At 40.5% G+C, this 18,097-nt stretch overlaps 1 protein-coding gene across 1 annotated transcript in view; it reads left to right on the forward strand.

Annotated features, from left to right (window-relative positions):
- The first annotated feature begins 3,747 nt into the window (after positions 1-3,747).
- Positions 3,748-18,097, forward strand: part of LOC133551186 (diamine acetyltransferase 1-like) — a 29,567-nt gene continuing 15,217 nt past the window's right edge. The window contains exons 1-2 of the mRNA XM_061897635.1: positions 3,748-3,866; positions 12,392-12,475. Coding sequence (XP_061753619.1) covers positions 3,804-3,866; positions 12,392-12,475 — 147 coding nt within the window. The 5' untranslated portion in view covers positions 3,748-3,803. The remainder of the gene's footprint in view (positions 3,867-12,391; positions 12,476-18,097) is intronic.

Below are 18,097 nucleotides of genomic sequence, written 5' to 3' on the forward strand. Positions count from 1 at the left end.
CAATACCTTTTCCTTCACACTTATTAAGGGTAACAATTGTTTTATATATCCATTGGGTGAAAGCTTAGAAGACATACAGAGGAGCTGTATATTTGCAGTTTGATATGAAAAACAAAAAGTATTGCTCGAGACCCAACTAAGTAGGTGAGCTCTGATCCTAATTCTTTGAATTAGAGACAGGTGGAGACAGCATGCTCGGGTGGTACAATATTAGTACAAGCACTAATTAATATTTATGATATCCTAGGGTTATTTTTTTTTACATTAGATGTATGTTGACTTTATTTGTATTTTTTTTAATTAAAATGTTCCTCGTTAAACTACTGTTGGTGAGCATGGTCGCCATTTTGCTATGAGCCCAGACTCAGGATTCTAATATTTCAGAAACTTCTGATTGAGTCAGATTTTTATATACTTGTATATTTTTTTTTATTTATTCTCAACAACATTTCCGAACTGTAGTTCGCTGCTGTACAGATAAACTTCACCAGTTTTGATCTGGATGCCATAGAACACTGTTGCCCAAAGTGCGGCCCCTGGGCCAAGTTTGTCCCGCCCAGTAATTTTGTTTGTATCACCAAGAGTTAAAAACGTACATTTGTCTCTTGTCACATTGCGCCTCAAAATGTTCAGCCTCGCTCTATTGCAGATTTTTTAAAGCAAAATTATTTTTTGCCTACATTAAGCATTTCTAAGAATAAAGATAGTAATACTACAGTACTATTGGCCACTAGATAAAGCCAAACCAATCATCACAGTACAATTACATTAAATGTAAATTATTATATATATTTAAAAAATGTTGTCTCACCCACCCTTTTACCAGAGGCCTGTCATCTTTATTCTGTGACCTCCAGTCTATATTTGGTACAGATATTCCGGTACACAATGCTTACTCCAAGTATGCCTTGCCTGCCAGCATTTTCCACCCTGTCTTTGGGGATTCTTTGCACAGCCTTCACCTGGGGTTCTGTTTGATGTGGTAGACTATAGGTGTTGTGTTTAGGGCCTGTTCTTATTCTGCCAGGATCAATGCTTCAATACTGTCTTTCAGTGCAGCTTTGGTATGTTTTGTCACAGTCAGCCACTTTTTCAATTTGTCGGTGCTACGGTACATGCCTTGCAGGACAGGCTGTCTGATAGTCCCAATCTTTTCGCTTTGTGTATAGCCTCAGGACCTAGGATGGAACCTCCTTGTCTTGTTATCAATGGCTTTCATCTGTTCCAGTGTCCAGAGATTATTGTTAGGGAATAGGTGTTAATGGCCTGTATCTTACTCATGACATTCATCTAGCGCTTTAGGATGTGCATCACACTCTGTGGGTATTTGGTCATAGCTATGTGACTGGTAAGGTCAGCACTGCTGGCGGCTGCACAGGAGTCTGGGGTTTGAATCCTGGTCAGGGCTAGTCGTAATATCCTTTGCTGATACTATAGAGGGGTAACAAATGACAGTTACACTGGCAAGAAGGTGGCTACTGGAATAACACATCTCTGGAAATTATGGAATTGATGCAGATCCATTTTTTAATCGTATATATACTTTTTCAAATGATCCATCCATCCAACTTCTTCCACTTATCCGAGGTCGGGTCGTGAGGGCAGCAGCCTAAGCAGGGAAGCCCAGACTTCCCTCTCCCCAACCACTTCGTCCAGCTCTTTCCAGGGGATCCCGAGGCGTTCCCAAGCCAGCCGGGAGACATAGTCTTCCCAACGTGTCCTGGGTCTTCCCCGTGGCCTCCTACCGGTTGGACGTGCCCTAAACACCTCCCTAGGGAGGCGTTCGGGTGGCATCCTGACCAGATGCCCGAACCACCTCATTTGGCTCCTCTCGATGTGAAGGAGCAGCGGCTTTACTTTGAGCTCCTCCCGGATGACAGAGCTTCTCACCCTATCTCTAAGGGAGAGCCCTGCCACCCGGCGGAGGAAACTCATTACGGCCGCTTGTACCCGTGATCTTGTCCTTGCAGTCATGACCCAAAGCTCATGACCATAGGTGAGGATGGGAATGTAGATCGACCGGTAAATTGAGAGTTTTGTCTTCAGGCTCAGCTCCTTCTTCACCACAACGGATCGATACAGCGTCCGCATTACTGAAGACGCCGCACCGATCCGCCTGTCCATCTCACGATTCACTCTTCCCAGAGTGGTCAACCTGAAATGCGGGTGTCAGGGACAGACGCAGAAAGATATTTTTACAACAAAGTTCTAAAGCTTAGTGATAAATCAGATATATCAGATTATGTTGTTTTTTTACCCTTCACTTTCATATTTTGCTGTGTTTGTTGCATTTTTTTGCGTTTTGCTTGATTGTAAAATATGTCGATCGAGAGGTGGTGTGACGTTCATATGTTGTCAATATTCAGTGTTTTATCGTTCACAGTTAATATTGTAAATCCCACATTCCTTATTTTCATGTACTTTCTGGGTGTCTCGTTCAGTAAGAAGATGTACAATTCCATTCTGTTTTTAAGACAGTCTCTCATAACTTTTTTAGCATTCAGTCAGACATTATTGTGAGTTTTTGTATCAGTGTTCCTTAAAATCAGATATACCGGCCCCAAGACACATTTTTTTCTCTAAATTTGGGCCCCGAGTTAAAATAATTGCCCAGGCCTGCTTAACACGAATAGTAATAAATAATTCCGCTGGTAATCACAGTGTTAAAAATAACGTTCAACATATAAAACATTCTCATGCATTTTAATCCAGCCATCCATTTCTACCGCACTTGTTCAAGAAGTCGCATCAATGGTAAGAAGTATTGTATTTATTGGCTAGCTTCAGAATAAAAATATTATTAAAAAAAATAAGACTTATTACACTCTAAAAATGTTGGTCTGACTTAAAAAATGCATACATTTAGTTGTACTCAGTGTTAAAAAAATATTATATGGCTCTCACGGTAATACACTTTAAAATATTTGTCTTTCATGGCTCTCTCAGCCAAAAAGGTTCCCGACCCCTTGGCTAATGTAACTCAAAATAAATTGTGTGAATAATTTGCATTTATACATGACTAATGTTATCTTTTCTTGTGATTAATCACATAAATGGTAAATAAATGGGTTGTACTTGTATAGCGCTTTTCTACCTTCAAGGTACTCAAAGCGCTTTGACACTACTTCCACATTTACCCATTCACACACACATTCACACACTGATGGAGGGAGCTGCCATGCAAGGCGCCAACCAGCACACATCAGGAGCAAGGGTGAAGTGTCTTGCTCAGGACACAACGGACGTGACGAGGTTGGTACTAGGTGGGAATTGAACCAGGGACGCTCGGGTTGCGCACGGCCACTCTCTGTGTTAGTTAATGTGCTCAAAGACCTTGTTTGAACAGCATCCTTGTTAATGCAGCTTGCATGGCCATCATTTTCCCGATTCTTAATTATATGTCTAAAAAAACAAAAAAAAAACTACTGATCCCTTAAGAATTCAATGCATTACCATTTTTAGGTGTGCAGGAAGTGGTCTAACAAAATGGAAGCTTTTTAGTCAGCGGAAAAATACCATTGACCGCAGAGGTCAGACGAGTTCAAGTCGGGGGGGAGGCAAACAGTAGCTCAAATTTAATCCATCATTTCCACCAAGGTAAGCAGACCAGTAGCTGTAATTATGCTTTTATATGAAATGTTTAAACCTACAATGTACAACATGTCATTAAGGTATTACAGTACCTTTTATTTTGAAGGTAATACAGATGTGTGGTAAGCTCTTCCTGCTGCGCCTGTGCAATTCTCAAGAAAAGTTGCAGGTTGCTCCTGTTAATCCAGAAAGTGCAGCTGGCTGCTGTAAAGATGGACTTCACCATTCGCTCTGCTGCCAAAACAGACTGCAAAGACATATGGAGACTGATCAGGGTGAGTTGCAAGGCATACTGTATGCATGGTCTGCGCAGCTAATGCAGACATTTGCACGTGCAATTTTAACTGATTTGGAGTGTCATTTTCAAAAAGTAAAAAAAAGTGAAATATAGTTCCAGAAGAAACAGCCTACAGCGCTCAATTGGCAAACATATAGTAAGTAGCCTCGTTTTGTATTTATATTCCATTTGACTCATATGATTATGTTAAGAACTGGTCAAGGGGGTGACCCCGGGATGCAGAGAAGGGAGGCAAGTTTGAATAACAAAAATGAATACATTTATTGAGTCCAAAAGGTATAACAAAAAGCGATGGGGAAGAAAATGCACACCATGAAAACTAAATGAAGCCGGTTCCCTAGTGGTCGGCAGTGGAAAAGCCAGGGCGCACTAGTGCACAGGGAAAAGTCTCTACTTCCTCAGGGAGGCTAGAAAACAAAATACAACAAGGTTAGGAAATACATGAATAAGGAAAATCAACATACCGGACTGACGAGGCGAAGCTGGTTCATGCACGTTAATGGGAGCAGAGGGGTTAGTGTGTCTGCCTCACAATACGAAGGTCCTGAGTAGTCCTGGGTTCAATCCCGGGCTCGGGATCTTTCTGTGTGGAATTTGCATGTTCTCCCCGTGAATGCGTGGGTTCCCTCCGGGTACTCCGGCTTCCTCCCACTTCCAAAGACATGCACCTGGGGATAGGTTGATTGGCAACACTAAATTGGCCCTAGTGTGTGAATGTGAATGTTGTCTGTCTATCTGTGTTGGCCCTGTGATGAGATGACGACTTGTCCAGGGTGTACACCGCCTTCCGCCCGATTGTAGCTGAGATGTGACCCCAAAGGGAATAAGTGCTAGAAAATGGATGGATGGATGGTTATTAATGTAATAAATGGTGAACAGTGTGCACCAGTGTTTGTATCTAACAAAAGCATCTGATACAATTGATCATCATATCTTAATTAAGCAATTAGAGGGCTGGTTTTGAACTGAATAATAAGATACATAACTAACAGAGAGCCATATGTAAGGATAGGGGAACAAACGTCTACAACGCTAAATATATCCTGTGGCGTACCTCAGGAATCAATACTGGGACCAACATTGTTCAATCTTTCCATAAACAAATTTTAAAAAGACTTGAAGTTAGTCCTGTTCGCAGATGAAACGACTGCGTTGTGTTCATGAAAGACCACACAGAAAATAAAAACAGAAGAAATGAAGAGATGGTTTGAAAACAGACTATCTTGAAATCTCAGTACAACTAAAATAATGCTATTCAGTAACAGCAGAAGAGGAAGACAAATACAAACAGATGGAGTACATATTAACAGAGTTAAAAAAACATTTTTTTGAGTGTTATAATAGATGATAAAATTAACAGTAAATCTTATATAAAAAATATACAACATACAGAGGCAAGAAACACGTCTATAATAAATAAAGCAGACACATATTCTGGACCAAAGTTGTTTTGTAGAAATATGTGGAAATAACTACAAAAGTATGCTTCAGTCACTAACTGTGATACAAAAGAGGTCAGTTTAGAAAAATACATAATTTTGGATGTAGAGAACATTTAAACCCTTTATCTAAGGAATCAAAACTGTTGACATTCAATGATTTGTCTGCAATTACAAACAGCTAACATATACACTATAACCTACTTCTCCAAATTGTTCAACAATTATTCTCAACAAAAGAGGAGAAATATATTCTGAGAGAAAAATGTAGCTTTAAACGTGTATGCACGAACACTTAAAACCTTTAGCATATCAGTATGTGGAATGAAATTATGGAATGGATGTCAAATAGTGTACTAACATGATTCCGTTTTAAAAAAAACTGTTCAAACTCAAAGTTTACAAACTACTAGGATGATTTATCTTGAGTAACATTTTAAACCTAATTAAAAAATGTGATCATCTTATCCATCTCATTATGTGAATTTCAACTTGTTTAACTATTTATTGAGAACTTTATTATTTTACTATGCATGTAGTTAATAGTGAACAAATGGAGAACATGAATGAAATAAATGTCTTAGTATTTGCAATGAAACGGACAAAGGGGTAGTATGTCTGCTTCTATCTATTCCTTTTCAAACACGTACTGAGAAACTGAAAAAAATGTGATGTATCCTGTTGTAATTGTATGCATGTTTGAAATTAAGGTTGAATCATACATCCTGTCATTATTCACTTAAATATGCTCATAAATACGTCAAGTTTCCCTTTTACTCCATAATGTTAGGTAGACATTTTTTGATTCATGTAGGATTATCCATTAGTGGATGGAAATATAACTAACGGTTAATATCAAAGATTTAGTATACCCATACTATTATTAATCCATCCATCCATCCATCCATTTTCTACTGCTTGTCTCTAATTATTATTATAATATTAGTGTATTTACTAGGTTAAGTCTCCCCTGTATTTAAAAACTAGCAACACCTCTGTTTCAAACATTAATCAAGGCTCCTTGAACGCATCACAATTATGTGCTATGAGATGCAAAAGTAATACGAAATAAGGAATGACGACCAAAATGAATAAATGAACATTAACACCACTTTGACTATATTGAGGAGGAGCATACCTGTCAAACTTCCCGTTTTATTCCCAAACTATTAGTTGTTGTTTTTTTGCCTTTGGTTTCAGTCCTGTTTTCTTTTTCAATTTTTTTGCCTTTAATGGAAGAAAAAAAAAATCAGCAGTGTGGGGTCCACTCCACTCGGCCTTGGCAACCCTGTAAATATCAGCATAACAATGGCCAGGTGGGAGTTGGTAGTGGGGGCTCCCTGGCAGGCAGCCTGGTGGGTCGCTTGTGACATTCAATGTTTTTCTGGCCAAAAACCCAAATCCTGTTTAAATATCTTGACAAAAGGGATAATTATTATCCTTACATTAAAGTCTTTAAAGCAGGCAGGTTACACATCATGTTTTCTCAAATGTGTAACCAGGCCCGGCCCTAACCAATCTGCCGCCCGAGGCAAGATTTTAGGTGGCGCACCCCCACATCGGCAGTGAAGTGTATTTACTCACAAGAAACCGAATAGCTTTGTCTTTGACCTTTTTTTTTTTTTTACTTAGAGAAAGCAAATCAACAATCAGAATAGTTAACAAGATAAAAAAAATAAATAAATAAATGAATACAAAAAATAAAAAAATAACATATGGCGGGGCGTAATGTTGTAACAAATAATATTTCTATTAAATAGGCTTTACTTTGCGTTTTAATTAACGTGGGATTGTTTTTTGTATTTAGAAATAATAGTACCAACTATTTTTTTTTTTTTCCCTCCAACATTTGTGGCACTGGTGTGGCGCCCCCTGATGGACGGCGCCCTTAGCATTTGCCTATACGGCCTATGCCACGGGCCGTCCCTGTGTGTAACACCGTTGAAGAAATGACATGAGTCAGCATGAGAAATGTCTCAGGCATAATTAAGCGCCGTGAAATAGGCCAGAATTTTGTTTTACATTTTTTGTGAAAAAACGTGATCGCAATTGTCAACACTATTTATGTATTTAATTATAGTTCCCCAGCTGAGAAGCAGCTAGCGGCTAATTGTGCATCTCCAGACACAGTGTGGAGACGCTCTCCTAATTTAATTATAACCTCCTCCATTACGGCAAATAAACTTAGTATCTTAAATAATACTATCACTGGAGGACGGGGCTAAATATGTTACTCGAGGAGCTAATTTAAATATTGTGTTGATATTGTTAAATTGTCTATAACACTCATCATGAATAAACAGAACAATGTACAATCAATACATGCGATCGATACCGGTATCTGTATTGGCTGATCCCACCCATATTGGCAGCATAAAACCCTGATTGCAACATCCCTAATTTGAAATTGAATCGTATCACAGACAGCGTAACATTTGGCTTCCTACATGTCAAATGTGTATTGGAATGAATGGCTGAGTGATCGTGACCATTCCTCAGAAGGCAAAAGATCATACAAGCAGAGGTACGTACAATTCTGAGGAGAACAAACCCACGGAAGGCAGCCGGCCCAGACAACATCCCTGGCCAGGCCCTCAGGGTGTGTTCATCAGAGCTGGCTGACGTACTTGCTGACATATACAACTTGTCACTAGCTCAAGCTGTTGTGCCCACCTGCTTCAAGACCACCACCATCGTGCCCCTGCCAAAGAAAAACACTGTGACCTGTCTGAATGACTATCGCCCTGTTGCACTCACCCCAATAGTGATGAAGTGCTTCGAGAGGATAGTCATGTCACACATCAAGAAGACCATCCCAGACACACTGGACCCTCTACATTTTGCCTACCGGCAGAACCGATCCACTGAGGATGACCCACTTAGAGGGCAAGGACACCTATTCCAGGCTATTATTAATCGACTACAGCTCTGCTTTTAACTCGGTCATCACACAAAAACGCACTGCTAAACTCCTCACTGTTGGTCTGACACCAACTCTCTGTGACTGGGTCTTGAACTTTCTCACAAACCGGCCCCAGTCAGTCAGAATCGGCAACCAGACATCGGGCACAAAGGTTCCAAGCATAGGGACCCACCAAGGCTGCATGCTGAACCCCCTACTGTACACCCTCCCAGAACAACACCAGCATCATCAAGTGTGCTGATGACACTACGGTCGTCGGACTGATCACCGGGGGAGCTGAGGCAGCGTACAGAAGGGAAGTAGCGGAACTGGTGGCCTGGTGTCAGGATAATAATCTCTCCTTGAACACAGACAAGACCAAGTAGATGATTATTGACCCACGGAAAAGGTGTGCACAGTACACACCTTTGTACATAGGGGGGACAAAGGTGGAAAGGGTGAAAACCTTTAAATTCCTCGGGATCCACATCAGCGAGGATCTCACCTGGGATCACAACACCCAACAAGCAATAAAAAAAGCCCAGCAGCGACTGTACTTCCTAAGAAGGCTGAGAAAATTTGGTATGTCACCCAAAATTCTCAGCAACTTCTATAGAAGTACGATTGTGAGTGTCCTTACCAGCTCAATCAGGGTCTGGTATGGAAACTGCACTGCTAAGGACAGGAAGGCACTCCAGTGAGTGATTAAAACTGCTCAGTACATATCAGGAGCAGCCTTCCCCTCACTACAGGACATGTACTCTACCAGGCCCACCAGGAGAGCACACAACATCATAAAGGACAGTACACAACCCCAGCACAGTCTCTTCAGCCTCCTACCATCAGGCAGACGATACAGGAGCCTGAAATCCAGGACTACTAGACCGACAAACAGTTTCTACCCACAGGCCATCAGGCTTGTGAAGGCTAACTTGTAAATGCTAGTGCCCCCCCCCCCCCCCCCGTTTTTACCCTTGTGTTTTTGAACAAAAGAAAGCTACCTTGTCCACCCCCGAACTGTGAACCATGACTGTAGACATTTTTCACCTTTGATCACTAATGACACTTTTTAACTGCTGCTGTGACCCTAGGTCACCTCCATATTTATACTGTTGACGGGTACCGACGGGCCAAGCGGTGTGCAGCTTTAGCGGTCGCGGAGGCAAAAACTCGGACATGGGAAGAGTTCGGGGAAGCCATGGAAAACGACTTCCGGACGGCTTCGAAGCGATTCTGGACCACCATACGCCGCCTCAGGAAGGGGAAGCAGTGCACTATCAACACCGTGTATGGTGCAGATGGTGTTCTGCTGACTTCGACTGCGGATGTTGTGGATCGGTGGAAGGAATACTTCGAAGATCTCCTCAATCCCACCAACACGTCTTCCTTTGAGGAAGCGGTGCCTGGGGAATCTGTGGTGGACTCTCCTATTTCTGGGGATGAGGTTGCTGAGGTAGTCAAAAAGCTCTTCGGCGGCAAGGCCCCGGGGGTAGATGAGATCCGCCCGGAGTTCCTTAAGGCTCTGGATGCTGTGGGGCTGTCTTGGTTGACAAGACTCTGCAGCATCGTGTGGACATCGGGGGAGATACCTCTGGATTGGCAGACCGGGGTGGTGGTCCCTCTCTTTAAGAAGGGGGACCGCAGGGTGTGTTCCAACTATCGTGGGATCACACTCCTCAGCCTTTCCGGTAAGGTTTATTCAGGTGTACTGGAGAGGAGGCTACGCCGGATAGTTGAACCTCGGATCCAGGAGGAACAGTGTGGTTTTCGTCCTGGTCGTGGAACTGTGGACCAGCTCTTTACTCTCGGCAGGGTTCTTGAGGGTGCATGGGAGTTTGCCCAACCAGTCTACATGTGCTTTGTGGACTTGGAGAAGGCATTCGACCGTGTCCCTCGGGAAGTCCTGTGGGGATTGCTCAGAGAGTATGGGGTACCGGACTGTCTTATTGTGGCGGTCCGCTCCCTGTATGATCAGTGTCAGAGCTTGGTCCGCATTGCTGGCAGTAAGTCGGACACATTTCCAGTGAGGGTTGGACTCCGCCAAGGTTGTCCTTTGTCACCGATTCTGTTCATAACTTTGATGGACAGAATTTCTAGGCGCAGTCAAGGCGTTGAGGGGTTCTGATTTGGTGGCCGCGGGATTAGGTCTCTGCTTTTTGCAGATGATGTGGTCCTGATGGCTTCATCTGGCCGGGATCTTCAGCTCTCACTGGATCGGTTCGCAGCCGAGTGTGAAGCGACCGGAATGAGAATCAGCACCTCCAAGTCCGAGTCCATGGTTCTCGCCCGGAAAAGGGTGGAGTGCCATCTCCGGGTTGGGGAGGAGACCCTGCCCCAAGTGGAGGAGTTCAAGTACCTAGGAGTCTTGTTCACGAGTGGGGGAAGAGTGGATCGTGAGATCGACAGGCGGATCGGTGCGGCGTCTTCAGTAATGCGAACGTTTTATCGATCCGTTGTGGGGAAGAAGGAGCTAAGCCGGAAGGCAAAGCTCTCAATTTACAGGTCGATCTACGTTCCCATCCTCACCTATGGTCATGAGCTTTGGGTCATGACCGAAAGGATAAGATCACGGGTACAAGCGGCCGAAATGAGTTTCCTCCGCCGGGTGGCGGGGCTCTCCCTTAGAGATAGGGTGAGAAGCTCCGTCATCCGGGAGGAACTCAAAGTAAAGCCGCTGCTTCTCCACATCGAGAGGAGCCAGATGAGGTGGCTCGGGCATCTGGTCAGGATGCCACCCGAACGCCTCCCTAGGGAGGTGTTTAGGGCACGTCCAGTCGGCAGGAGGCCACGGGGAAGACCCAGGACACGTTGGGAAGACTATGTCTCCCGGCTGGCCTGGGAACGCCTCGGGATCCCCCGGGAAGAGCTAGACGAAGTGGCTGGTGAGAGGGAAGTCTGGGCTTCCCTGCTTAGGCTGCTGCCCCCGCGACCCAACCTCGGATAAGCGGAAGATGATGGATGGATGGATGTTTTTGAACAAAAGAAAGCTACCTTGTCCACCCCCGAACTGTGAACCATGACTGTAGACATTTTTCACCTTTGATCACTAAAGACACTTTTTAACTGCTGCTGTGACCCAAGGTCACCTCCATATTTATACTGTTGACTGTCAATCAGAATGTGCAATAATGTTATGTTACTTACTGTGCCTTGTATATACTTTTTATTTTTTATTTTTTGCTAAGTACCGTGTGACTTGTTGAAGGGTGGACTAGCAAAGTAAGATTGTCATTGTACGGCAAACTGTCTGTTCAACTGTGCATATGACAATAAACAATCTTGAATCTTGAATCTTTAATCTTGAATCTGGGTTCAAATCCCAATCAAGGCATATAAAAAAATATGTGTTTTTATTTGTCGGTTTGTTGATGAAAACTGGTTTATCCTGTATTTTACCGGGACAAATTCCATATTTTGAAATGGAAATCCTGCCAAATACAGAGAGGAGGAGATGAAAATGCTAAGTAGACAACCCATTCGTATTTTCCTACCATTTTCTTACTTGAATTCAATAGTGTTTTTCCCCTTCTTTATCAAAGTACTTTCAAACTTTCATTGCCCCTTGATTATTTTTCAATCCTATTGAATAAAAAAAAAACTGAGACCAAGTCATCAAAGCATATGGTTGTATGTTAGGGCACCTGATTCTTCAGAATGATATGCCGGGAAACGGACTGGTTTGTTACACGCAATGTTTGGCCTTACGATAATCTGGTAAATTTTTTTCTCTAACACCGAATCGTACCAAAAGTGGTGCAAACAAAAACCGAGGTGTGTTAGTAAAACAACTTGTAAGATTCAGCATTTAGACTTTTTCTTGTAACTTGAAAAACTTGGGCCACACTTTGGACACCCCTGTTACAGACCAACACCTGTAAATGAATAATAGATATCAAATAGCATTACTGTTTTTTTTACTTATTGGGTTTTTATTTTTTTATTTTTTTTTACATATCAAATATTGGTAAATGCTTGAATTTACCCTATTAATGTACTGTGCTTAATGAAGTGTTCCTTTAGTTTTGTATTAAATGTGTTTTTTTGTATCATCTATTAATTTATTTTTAGTTATTTTATATTTAATATATATTTATTATATAATAGTTTATATGATTTTATTAACATTGCGATAATTCATTTCATGTTTTCTTTTCACCATAGAATTTGAGCGGGATGGTTTTGGCAAAAAACCCTTATTTGAATGTCTGGTTGCAGAAGTACCTGAGGAGAATAAATCTAAAGAAGGTAAATGTTATTTTCTGTAATTACAGAAGTTCTGTTCTTCATATATATACAAACCCCGTTTCCATATGAGTTGGGAAATTGTGTTAGATGTAAATATAAACGGAATACAATGATTTGCAAATCATTTTCAACCCATATTCAGTTGAATATGCTACAAAGACAACATATTTGATGTTCGAACTTATAAATATATTTTTTTGCAAATAATCATTAACTTGATGCCAGCAACACGTGACAAAGAAGTTAGGAAAGGTGGCAATAAATACTGATAAAGTTGAGAAATGCTCATCAAGCACTTATTTGGAACATCCCACAGGTGTGCAGGCTTATTGGGAACAGGTGGGTGCCATGATTGGGTATAAAAGCAGCTTTCATGAAATGCTTAGTAATTCACACACAAAGATGGGGCAGAGGGTCACCAATATGTAAAGAAATTGTCGAACAGTTTTAGAACAACATTTCTCAACGAGTTATTGCAAGGAATTTAGGGATTTTACCATCTACGGTCCGTAAAATCATCAAAAGGTTCAGAGAATCTGGAGAAATCACTGCACGTAAGCGATGATATTACAGACCTTTGATCCCTCAGGTGGTACTGCTTCAAAAACCGACATCAATCTCTGAAGGATATCATCACATGGGCTCAGGAACACTTCAGTAAACCACAGTCAGTAACTACAGTTGGTTGCTACATCTGTAAGTGCAAGTTAAAACTCTGCTATGCAAAGCAAAAGCCATTTATCAATAACACCAAGGAACGCCGCTGGCTTCTCTGGGCCTGAGCTCATCTAAGATGGACTGATGCAAAGTGGAAAGGTGTTTTGTGGCCTGATGAGTCCACATTTCAAATCATATTTGGAAACTGTGGACGTGGTGTCCTCCGGAACAAAGAGGAAAATAACCATCCTGATTGTTTTGGGCGCAAAGTTCAAAAGACTTAGACTTAGACTTCCTTTTTATTGTCATTCAAATTTGAACTTTACAGTACAAATAAGAACGACATTTCTTTAGATTGAATCTTAGTAGTGCAGGATAAAAAAAAAAAATTAAAAAGCCAGCATCTGTGATGGTGTTGGGGTGTATTAGTGTCCAAGGCATGGGTAACTTACACATCTGTGAAGGCACCATTAATGCTGAATGGTCCATACAGGTTTTGGAGCAACATATGTTGTCAACCAAGCAATGTTATCATGGACGCCCCTACTTATTTCAGCAAGACAATGCCAAGCCACGTGTTACAACAGCGTAGTTTCGTAGTAAAAGAGTGTGGGTACTTTCCTGGCCTGCCTGCAGTCCAGACCTGTCTCCCATTGAAAATGTGTGGCGCACTATGAAGCGTAAAATACGACAGCGGAGACCCCGGACTGTTGAACAACTAAAGCTCTACATAAAACAAGAATGTGAAAGAATTCCACTTTCAAAGCTTCAACAATTAGTTTCCTCAGTTCCCAAACGTTTATTGAGTGTTGTTAAAAGAAAAGGTGATGTAACACAGTGGTGAACATCCCCTTTCCCAATTACTTTGGCACATGTTGCAGCCATGAAGTTCTAAGTTCATTATTATTTGCAAAAGAAAATAAAGTTTTCTGAGTTTGAACATCAAATATCTTGTCTATGTAGTGCATTCAACTGAATATGAGTTGAAAAGGATTTGCAAATCATTCTATTCCGTTTATATTTACCTCTAACATAATTTCCCAACTCATATGGAAACGGGGTTAGTAAATATAAATGGGAGAGGGGGGCAGAGGAGAAAAAGAAAAGAAACGGCAGATCAACTGGTCTAAGAAGGGGGTCTATTTAAAGGCTCGAGTATACAAATGAGTTTTAAGATGAGACTTAAATTCAATGTTGGTTTCCAGCCATACCGCTTACGTGGAGTTATTTCTCCAGATCTCTGAATCTTTTGATGATATTATGGACCGTAGATGTAAATTTCTTGCAATTGCACTTTGAGAAACGTGGTTCTTAAACTGTTTGACTATTTGCTCACGCAGTTGTGGACAAAGAGGGTGTACCTCACCCCATCCTTTCTTGTGAAAGTTTGTGAATTACTTAGCATTTCATGGAAGCTGCTTTTATACCCAATCATGGCACCCACCTGTTCCCAATTAGCCTGCACACCTGTGGAATGTTCCAAATAAGTGTTTGATGAGCATTCCTCAACTTTATCAGTATTTATTGCCACCTTTCCCAACTTTTTTGTCACGTGTTGCTGGCATCAAATTCTAACGTTAATGATTATTTGCAAAAAAAAAAAATATCGTCTTTGTAGCATATTCAACTGAATATGGGCTGAAAAGGATTTGCAAATCATTGTATTCCGTTTATATTTACATCTAACACAATTTCCCAACTCATATTGAAACTGGGTTTTTATTTTTATTCCACTTTCAGGATTCACAGTTGTAGGTGTTGCACTGTTCTATTACACATATTGCACATGGAATGGACGAGCAGTCTTTTTGGAGGATTTGTACGTGATGTCAGAATTCAGAGGTATACCGGTGTTTTTAGTTTCCTCTTGCATTGTAGGACGTTTGACTCATTTCCATTGGACTCGTCATGTTAATTTCTTTATCAGGGTGTGGCATCGGGAAAGGTTTACTGAGCACACTTGCTAAGGTATTTTTTTGGTTTTTTTGTTTACCAAATACACCTTTGAAAAATAATGAAATAATGGCAACTGTATGTTTGTGCAGCTGGCCAGAGAGAAGTTGTGCACTTTGCTGGAGTTAAATGTGTTGGACCAAAATAGTCTATCAAGAGCCTTCTATGCTGCAAAAGGAGCTCGGGATGTCACCACCATGAACAACTGGCACACCCTGTGTTTTGATGTAGTAAGCCTCAACAAATTAGCCAATGAAGCCCCTTAAAGTTAAAATTGGCATTGAAATACCAAAAATTAAAAATGTAGAGTTCCTTAAATGAACTTTAAATCTATTTTTTGTTCAGCTTGAGCTTGTGTGTTAGATACATTTTTTTCCTCTAGCCAAATTACGTCAAAATGCATCCCTAAAATAAAAATACTTCGTTACGCATGTGCTGCATGAAGTATTTGTAGGGATTTTTTAACCTGTGCTGGCAAGAAACCTTCACGGACCAACATGTAAAACATCCAACTATCCATTTTCTGCTAATTAGGGTCACTAGAAACTTCAGCCTATCCCAGTTGAAGGGCAATTGCATAACATAAGTTGCGAGGACCGGCTAAATTTGGGACGTCGTACACAATAAGTTGCAAGGATTGGACACATTTGTGACATTGCACATAATAAGTTGCTAGGATTGGACAAAGTTGTGACATTGCACATTATAAATTACTAGGATTGTACAAAGTTGTGAAATTGTACATAAGTTGCTAGGATTGGACAAAGTTGTGACATTGCACATAATAAGTTGCTAGGATTGGACAAAGTTATGACATGGCACATAAATTGCTAGGATTGGACAAAGTTGTGACATTGCACATAATAAGTTGCTAGGATTGGACAAAGTTATGACATATCACATAAATTGCTAGGATTGGACAAAGTTGTGACATTGAACATAAGTTGCTAGTATTGCACAAAGTTGTGACATTGCACATAATAAATTGCTAAGATTGGAAAAAGTTGTGACATCGTACATAATAAGTTGCTAGTATTGCACAAAGTTGTGACATTGCACATAATAAATTGCTAAGATTGGAAAAAGTTGTGACATCGTACATAATAAGTTGCTAGGATTGGAAAAAGTTGTGACATCGTACATAATAAGTTGTTAGGATTGGACAAAGTTGTGACATTGTATGGCAAGACTACCATAAATTGATTAACGTGTGCAATCTACTAATAAAAGTTTCAATAAATCAATCAAAAACATTGCACATAACAAGTTGCTAGGATTGGACAAAGTTGTGACATTGCACATAATAAATTGCTAGGATTGGACAAAGTTGGGACATTGCACATAATAAGTTGCTAGGATTGGACAAAGTTGTGACGTTGCACATAATAAATTGCTAAGATTGGAAAAAAGTTGTGACATCGTACATAATAAGTTGCTAAGATTGGAATAAGTTATGACATTGCTCATAATAAATTGCTAGGATTGGACAAAGTTGTGACATTGCAAGGTAAGACTTCCATAAATTGATTAACGTGTGCAATCTACTAATAAAAGTTTCAATCAATCAATCAAAAACATTGCACATAATAAGTTGCTAGGATTGGACAAAGTTGTGACATTGCACATAATAAATTGCTAGGATTGGACAAAGTTGGGACATTGCACATAAGAAGTTGCTAGGATTGCACAAAGTTGTGAAATTGCACTTAATAAGTTGCTGGAATTGGACAAAGTTGTGACATTGCTCATAATAAGTTGCTAGGATTGGACAAAGTTGTGACATTGCACATAATAAGTTGCTAGGATTGGACAAAGTTGTGACATTGCTCATAATAAGTTGCTAGGATTGGACAAGGTTATGACATTGCACATAAATTTCTAGGATTGCACAAAGTTCTGACATTGCACATAATAAATTGCTAAGATTGGACAAAGTTGTGACATTGCACATAATAAGTTGCTAGGATTGGACAACATTGTGACATTGTACATTATAAGTTGCTAGGATCGGACAAAGTTGTGACATTGCACATACTAAGTGGCTAGGTGTGGACAAAGTTGTGACATTGAACATAATAAGTTGCTAGGATTGGACAAAGTTGTGACATTGCACATAATAAGTTGCTAGGATTGGACAAAGTTGTGACATTGCACATAATAAGTTGATAGGATTGGACAAAGTTGTGAAATTGCACATAATAAGTTGTTGGAATTGGACAAAGTTGTGACATTGCACATAATAAGTTGCTAGGATTGGACAAAGTTGTGACATTGCACATAAAAAGTTTCTAGAATTGGACACCGTTGTGACATTGCTCATAATAAGTTGCTGGGATTGGACAAAGTTGTGACATTGCACATAATAAGTTGCTAGGATTGGACAAAGTTGTGACATTGCACATAATAAGTTGCTAGGATTGGACAAAGTTGTGACATTGCACATAATATGTTGCTAAGATTGGACAAAGTTGTGACATTGCACATGATAAGTTGCTGGGATTGGACAATGTTGTGACATTGCACATAATAAGTTGCTAGGATTGGACAAAGTTGTGACATTGCACATAATAAGTTGCTAGGATTGGAAAAAGGTGTGACATTGCACATAATAAGTTGCTAGGATTGGACAAAGTTGTGACATTGCACATAATAAGTTGCTAGGATTGGACAAAGTTGTGACATTGCACATAATAAGTTGCTAGGATTGGACAAAGTTGTGACATTGCACATAATAAGTTGCTGGGATTGGACAAAGTTGTGACATTGCACATAATAAGTTGCTAGGATTGGAAAAAGGTGTGACATTGCACATAATAAGTTGCTAGGATTGGACAAAGTTGTGACATTGCACATAATAAGTTGCTAGGATTGGACAAAGTTGTGACATTGCACATAATAAGTTGCTAGGATTGGACAAAGTTGTGACATTGCACATAATAAGTTGCTGGGATTGGACAAAGTTGTGACATTGCACATAATAAGTTGCTAGGATTGGACAAAGTTGTGACATTG

The sequence above is a fragment of the Nerophis ophidion genome, linkage group LG04, assembly GCF_033978795.1.
Source record: "Nerophis ophidion isolate RoL-2023_Sa linkage group LG04, RoL_Noph_v1.0, whole genome shotgun sequence".
NCBI lineage: Eukaryota > Metazoa > Chordata > Actinopteri > Syngnathiformes > Syngnathidae > Nerophis > Nerophis ophidion.